The following is a 7,232-nucleotide window of genomic DNA, read 5'->3' as shown; positions in this document are numbered from 1 at the left end:
TCTGGGTGGGGCGAGCTTTCCGCCAGGGGCCCGTAGGTGCTCCGATTGCTCCCGGTGCCAGGGGCTGTGACCCTTCGGAGGTGGGGTGGGGTGCTCTCCAGTGGCAGCCTGTGGTTTCTACGGAGGAACGAGCCCACCTTAGGACTGCCTTTGACCGTCATGGGCCAGCCCCTGCACAGGTGCAAATTGGCCTAGCTGCCGTGGGGGCAGCAGAGCGGCTTTGATTTACAGCTCCCGAGGACCTGGCCCTATGGGAGCTGGTAGCAACCACCTCCCATCTGCCTCCCTGCAGAATCCCAGTTTGGCGGCGATGTTCAAACCGGGGGGAGCCCATGGCACTGCCTGCAGCTCAGGACCAGCCCCTGGTCCCCATCCTGCCTGCTATCAGACCGCACGATAGCGCAGAGCCAGACCGTGTCAGAACGCCCCAGCCGTACCCCAAAACCAGGAGTGCGGAACCTGAGGGGCTAGGTTGGATGGCTGGTGGCAGTGATGAGACGGGGGGACCATGGGAAGATTAAATGCAGACTGGATGCAGGAATCCCCGGGCGAGGCCTCAGGCCTGCACTGTACTGGTCAGACTGGGTGATTGTAACAGTCCCTTCTGGCTGAATGACTCCAGTCCAGCCTGAAAGATCTTGTGTCCGAGCCACGTGTCCCTTCCTGCTCCTCTGCCCCTTTCCTCTCTGGTTTTCTGTGTCCGCTCCTCCCTCTCTACCCCGCTAGCTTGGATGCAATAACAACACTCCACTCTCTGACTCCGCTGCTGCCTCTCTCATCCGGGATTTTTTCTCCCGTAATCCTGCTAATTTTCTGTCCCTAGGTCTGACGACAGCGATTCCTCTGTCTCGGAGGTGCTGAGGTACATACAACTTTCTATTGATTAGAACTCTCCTGCTTCTCGCATTTCCCTCCCCCTGCCCTGCATGCTGAATCCGTGCTGGCCAAACTCTGGGCCTTGCTTCTTTGCTAAATCTATTGGGACTCTGTCCTGGTGCTGCTCTTGCTCGCTGTGTGTCCCTCTTTCCTTCTCTCTGCTTCCCCGCATGGCCCTGGCATGCCGTGTCCGGCTGTGGAAGTCCCTTTCTGCCTCTGGTCTCCAGTGCCTTAAGGTCTGAGCCATCGTCTTGAAATGCAGTGCTGGGGGTTTAAGCGGATAGCGTACGGTGCTTTCACTGAATGGGGACAGCTGCATGCTCTATTCTGCCTCGAGGGCAGGGCGGGTAGTGATGATATCTTGCGCTGTGTCTGGCCTAGCTGCAAGAGGCAGGGCAGTCCAGCTGTTGGAGCCGGTGGATGCTTGGAGGGTCCAGGCTATGATGCTTTTTTTGGGGGGGTCTTCTCTCGCACCTTCAGTTCAGACATCTCCAAGCACTTGACAAACGTGGCTTCAGCCTCCCAGCACCCATGGCGAGGCTGGTCAGGATTGTTATCCCTGTCTTGTGCCTCGGTTTCCCCATCTGCAAAGAGTAAACACCTGGGGTGCAGCCTCTTGGCACCGAGGATCCTGTGGCTGCTGCTGAGGCCTGTGCAGCCTCCCAGATATATTAGAGCAGCCTTGGGGTTGCTCTAACTCACTGCAACCTCCCAAAGGGCTGCTTGCCAGCTATGCCACAACCCAGAGTTCCCCTAATGGGGTGTGCTAAGGCCCTGGCTCTGCCCCCAGCATGCCTGGGTTTGCAACACGAGCCACATAGAACCAATTACACTAGCCCAAGGCAGTGTCTGTGCCAGGAGAACTCTCCTTCCCCCATTCCCTGCACATCAAAAGGGCCAGGCTGGCAGAGGAGCATCTCCCCACTGGCCTTTGGGTGCCTATTTGAGACACCGTGGGCCTGACTCTGACACCCTGAGCACCATCAGCTGGAGTAGTGGGTGCTCAGCGCCCCTCAAAAAATCCATTCCAACCATGCCACAAATGTGCCGTGTGACCCTGGGCTAGCCCTTTCCCCTCCCTTTGCCTCAGTGTCCCCACCTGTAATCCAACCCTGCTGGAAGGAGGGGAGGTGTTTAGAGATCCTGGCTGGGAAGCTACTTTGGGGCTATCAACCCTCTCCATGATGGGCTCTTCCACCTGGGCTCTTTTCTCAGGGGTGTCGATTCTCATGTGCTCAGCGCCCTAGAACCTCCCTCTGAACTCTGCTCACAGCCCCATTGGCTGTTGCTGGGGCAAAGCCTAGAACTGGTTTGAGACAGGATTGTCTCCTGGCCAGGAAGCCAGGATTCCTGGGTTCTCTCCCTGTTCTCGGGGGATTGAGAACTCCTAGGCTCTGTTCCCAGCTCTGCCATTGATTCGCCACATGACCTGTTAAAAATCCCTTCCCGATCTGCCAAAGCAGGGTGAAGCTCATTGCAAAACCGGAGTGGGTCAGATGGAGAAAGGGCGCTTCCCCCACCCGCTGGCCACGGGGTGGTGCCCTTATGCCCCACATAGCACGGCTGGAGCAGGGCCCCAGTTTGTTCAAGCCTGGAGGTTCTGGGAGTTGGGTCCGGAGCCAGCCTGTCCCTGCTAGTCTCTGACTCCACAGGGGATGGGGCAGCGTGTGCCATGCAGCAGCCTGGACTCTGTTGGCTTCGGGATCTTGCCTGGATGGGGCACAGGGGCCACCCACAGCTCTCACGGGGGGAGGGGGGTAGCTCATCTGTGCCAGCAGCGAGATGGCCGGGGGTGAAGCCCGTTTCCTTTCCAAGCCCCAGCCCCAAGCCAAGGCAGGGTCTGCACGAGTCCCTGAGCCCTTAGCACCAATGGGGTGTGACCTGTCCCCGGGGGGCCCGTCTGGGGAGCAGGCTGCCCAGCAGCTTCTGTCTGTGGTTTGCTTTGCTCCGGAGCCCCACTAGCAGGCCCTGGCAGCCTCGTGGGGCGGGATCTGGCTTTGTCCTGGGTCACCCAGCCAGCGCCCCCCTGCTGACGCCCTTGCTCTCTCTCTCCCACGGAAGGGGCCTCATTAACCCCGTGGGCGGTGCCAGGAGCACCCGGACGGCCCCGCTGCAGTGCATCTCCATGGCGGAAGGACACTCCAAGCCCGTTCTCCGCGTGGACGCCACCGACGACCTGCTCTTCTCCGGATCCAAAGGTGCGCGCCTCAGGGGCGGGCCGGCTGCTGAGCTCTGGGTGTGATCATTGGGGAGTGAGCCTGTTACCCAGGGGAGGGGCTGAGCCACCCCAAACTGCGGGGGCAGGACAGGAGCCTCTTGCTCAGACGGCACCGGCCTGCCTGAAAGCCACAACGGGCCGGTGCAGTTCTGGGTCCCCCCAGCAGAGGGCAGCAATGCTGCACGAGTCATTAGGCTGAACAGCTGTGTGGTGACATCCCTGAAGCGAGTTGTTGGGGCCTCTGCCCGGTTCCTAGTGGCTGGATGTTCACCTCGCACCTGGCACTAATAGACCCTCCCCCCGTTGGCAGGTCTGGCAGAGGTGCCAGAGGCTGGATGGGCCACAGGGACTGAGCTCCCCTGGGGCACTCGTGGGAGCAGGGGGAGGTGGGGGGGAGGGAGGGAGGAAGCCATGGGGATCCTTTGCTGAGGACAGGAAGGGTCCCGCAGTGTCATGTGCTCCTGCCTCCTCCCGCAGACCGGAGCTGCAAAATGTGGAACCTGGTGACGGGCCAGGAAATCGCCTCGCTAAAGGGCCACCCCAATAATGTGGTGTCCATCAAGTACTGCAGCCACTCAGGGTTGGTCTTCACTGTCTCCACCTCCTACATCAAGGTGTGGGATATCCGGGATTAGGCCAAGTGCGTCCGCACCCTCACGTAAGTACCTGACGCACCGAGGCTGCCCTGTGGGCCTGGCCAAGCTCGACGCACTGCCCTGCCAGCGTTCTGCACTCAGGGCAGCATTGCAAAGGCCAGGCGGCCGGGCTGGTCTGCAGGGCTGAGTCTAGGAATGCTGCAATGCAGGTCGTTCTAGCCTGGCCTGGCTCGTGGAGGCTCCGTGGCTTGGTGCTCTGCTCTCAGGGAAGTTGCTCCTCTCGTCTGTTTCGGGGGGCACCGTGCACCCTACAGTTGCTTTGATCAGGGATGGGTAATGACCCATCTGCAGCTGCCAGCACCGTTTCCAGACCCCAGCGAATCAGCCCCTCTCTCTGGTGCCCAGCCACAGACTGAGACTTCTCTTTTAGGCCTCCCCAATCTGACTGGCGGGAACAGGAGCGGCGCCAGGGTTTTTGGCGCCCTAGACGGGGGTCCTTCCGTGCTCCCGGTCGTCGTCGGCAATTCAGCGGTGGGGGGGTCCTTCCGTGCTCCCGGTCGTCGTCGGCAATTCAGCGGTGGGGGGGTCCTTCCGTGCTCCCGGTCGTCGTCGGCAATTCAGCGGTGGGGGGGTCCTTCCACGCTCCCGGTCTTCGGGTCACTTCGGCGGCGGGTCCTGGAGCAAGTGAAGGACCCGCTGCAGAATTGCCGCCGAACACCCGGAGCGCGGAAGGACCCCCCGCCGCCGAATTGCTGCCCCTCCCCCCCAAATCCTGGTGCGGTCGCCTAAATGGAAGCGCCGGCCCTGGGCGGGAACATGCCTGGGCTGCCTGTCAACATCAACTCCAAGCCAGGGGTGGGGTTTGTGTCGCTCCGCCCTGGGCGTGGAGCTGGCATGCCTGCTGGTACGGGTCTGGCTGGCTGCGTGGCAAGGCACCTCCCTTGGGTGCCGAAAGCTGCTGCCTGGGTCACCCTTGCTGTGCCGTTGCTCCTGGCTTGAGGGGACGTGGGGCTGAGCGGGGGGGTCTCATCCTGGTACCACTGGCACTGCATATGGCCAGGAAGTGGTGTTGCTTCCCCCTATAGATGGCTGGGGACAGACGCTGTCCAGCCTTCTAATCAGTCCACAACGGGCTAGATCTTCCATTCCACACTGTGTAAATTGCCCCCTCCCTCCCCCGAGGGTCTCTGCCTTGAGGCTCACCTGTTTGTCTCTTTGGCTTAGCTCTTCAGGTCAGGTGATCTCTGGGGATGCCTGGGCTGGGACCACCACCCGCACCATTGCCAGCGTGCAGGGCGAGCACCAGATCAACCAGATCGCACTCAACCCCACCGGCACCGTGCTCTACGCTGCCGCCGGGAACTCTGTCCGCATCTGGGAGCTCAACAGGTCCGGGCGGGGCTAACTCGGGCCCCCAGGCAAGGGCAGCTCTTGTGGGGAGGCAGACGGGTGCTGCGTAGGCAGAGGGAGCAGTCGTTCTGGGCTGAGCGGGGGCCCGCTCCCTCCCGGCTGGAAGCTGTGTTATTGAGGCAGGGGTGGATTTGGACTGGCACCGGGGGAAGCTGCACTGGCACAAACCCCAGCGTGGAGCAGCTTAGCCTGTTTGCTCCTGGGCTTTGCACTACATCAGCCCCAGCAGCTGCTGATCACGCCCAAAGGGGGCTGAAAGTAGGACCCAGTGCTCCTCTCCCAGCTGCAGCCCTTAGGGCAGAGGTGGGGAACCTTTTCTCTGTCACTGGCCATTGACCCACAGGAAAAATCACGGTAGCCAGTTCTATAGGGCTGGGCCCCACCTGCTGCGGTTAAAGGGCTCAGTGGCCTATGGCGAATGGGGACAGGTTGGTCTGGGGGTAGATAGCGCTCGGCGTTGTCCCTATTTCTGACCCCGGTGAGTGTGGCTGTCTGGTCTCCAGGCGCCACAGGCCGCGGTGCCTGGCTCTCCAGGTCAGTGGTGGCGCGCAGCAGTGCGGGGACGGCCTCCGGTGGGTCTGGGATAGAGCAGCAGCCGAAGGGGGCGTGCAGGCCGGTGCTGGGAGGCAGGAAGTCTGGCTCTGCCATGAGACTTGGCTAACATTTCAGAGGCCTCCATTGATTTTTTTTTTTTTTTTTTTTAGTGGTGGTGGGCTCTGTTTTGGAGAACCTACCGTGTGCCCGCCCGGGGCTGGGTTGTTCAGAGGAGCTGGGCACTGTAGGAGTCAAGGGGAGCAGTGGGGGCTCTGCTCCTCTGAAAATGGGGTGGTCGGGGTGTCCCCCAAAATGGAGCTGCCCAGAGCTAGTCACCATTTGTGGCTGTGTGACCCTCCCCCACAGTCTCTCCCCTATGAAATGAGGCTAATGCTCATTTTTCTTCCCACTGGAGCGCTGAGGATTGATGGCAGACAAATAATTAGAGAGATGGGGGGTGAGGGGGAATCTCTTTTTTATTGGACCAGCTCCTGTGGGTGGAAGGGACAAGCTTTCAAGCCCCACCCTGGAAGAAGAGCTGAGTTTGCAGACTTGTCCCTTCCCCCCACACACACAGAAATTGGTCCAATCAAAGAGATTCTCTCCCCCATCTTGTGTGTCTCATATCAGGGTTGCCAGCACGGCTTGGATTGATTAGAGCTTGGAGATCCCCTGGTCAATCCCAATGAGCAATTGTCTCCTGGGGCGGAGCCCTCTTCTCTCCTGCTGAGGTGCTTCTGTAGCTCACCAGAGTCCCCTTGTCTTGAATTCAAATCCTCGGCTGCTGCTTGATGAGAAATCGATCGGAGCTTAAAAATTCCAGCTCTCAGCCACGGTACAGATGTGGGGGGTTTGTCTCAGCCCATTACAGAGCCAGCAGCCAGCTGCAAACCCAGCATCTGGCTCTGGCTGCTGGCCTGACCCTGCCCTGGAGCTCAGGGGGCAGTTTGGGTCTTGATGGCCCCGGCTGGCAGCGTGGATCGTGGGCGCTCACTGGCTCTGCCCTGTCTCTGTGCCTGCCAGCAAATCCCCAACGCGCACAAGGACTGGGTCTGCGCCCTGGCCTTCGTCCCTGGCCGCCCCATGCTGCTGAGCGCCTGCTGCGGGGGCGTGGTGAAGGTCTGGAACATGGAGAACTTCACACCCGTTGGGGAGATCAAGGGCCACGACAGCCCCATCAATGCCATCTGCACCAATTCCAAGCACATATTCACTGCTTCCAGGTGAGGGTGGTGGGCTGGGCTAGGCCCCTGCGGCATGGGGGAGGGAGGTCTGACCCCCAACTCACCCCAGTGCAGCAGAGCTGCAGGAGCTCTCCAAACCCACTGTTGCTCCCCGCATGTGGCAGGGCCTGGAATGGCGCTGGGAGTGAGGGATGGGAACAGCGCCGGAGCCGGGCTGCAGGCGGTTTGGTGTGGGGCAGCAGTCGGCTGCAGGGCCCCCAACCCCTCCCCATCTAGCCTCTCGTCTCCTCCATCTCTCAGCCATTGTTAGGTCGCCCCACAGTGAGGCTCTTCTGCCCCATCCAGTTATGCCAAGCGCTGGTCCTGCCCTGCCCCGCCATGCTTTTGGGATGCTCTTGCCAGCTCCTTTGATGT

General features: G+C 60.9%; 1 protein-coding gene across 1 annotated transcript; it reads left to right on the top strand.

Annotated features, from left to right (window-relative positions):
- Positions 1 to 2,941: 2,941 nt before the first annotated feature.
- LOC135980290 (kinesin-like protein KIF21B) lies at positions 2,942 to 4,611 on the top strand. Its single transcript, XM_065580325.1, has 2 exons — positions 2,942 to 3,074; positions 3,572 to 4,611. The coding sequence occupies exons 1-2, from the start codon at positions 3,002 to 3,004 to the stop codon at positions 3,727 to 3,729; spliced, it is 231 nt and encodes a 76-aa protein (XP_065436397.1). The 5' UTR covers positions 2,942 to 3,001; the 3' UTR covers positions 3,730 to 4,611.
- The last annotated feature ends 2,621 nt before the right edge of the window (positions 4,612 to 7,232 follow it).

Source organism: Chrysemys picta, unplaced genomic scaffold, assembly GCF_011386835.1.
Source record: "Chrysemys picta bellii isolate R12L10 unplaced genomic scaffold, ASM1138683v2 scaf2546, whole genome shotgun sequence".
Classification (NCBI taxonomy): domain Eukaryota; kingdom Metazoa; phylum Chordata; order Testudines; family Emydidae; genus Chrysemys; species Chrysemys picta.
Note: the sequence above shows the minus strand (reverse complement) of the source record. Positions and strands in the feature narration are given on the sequence as shown.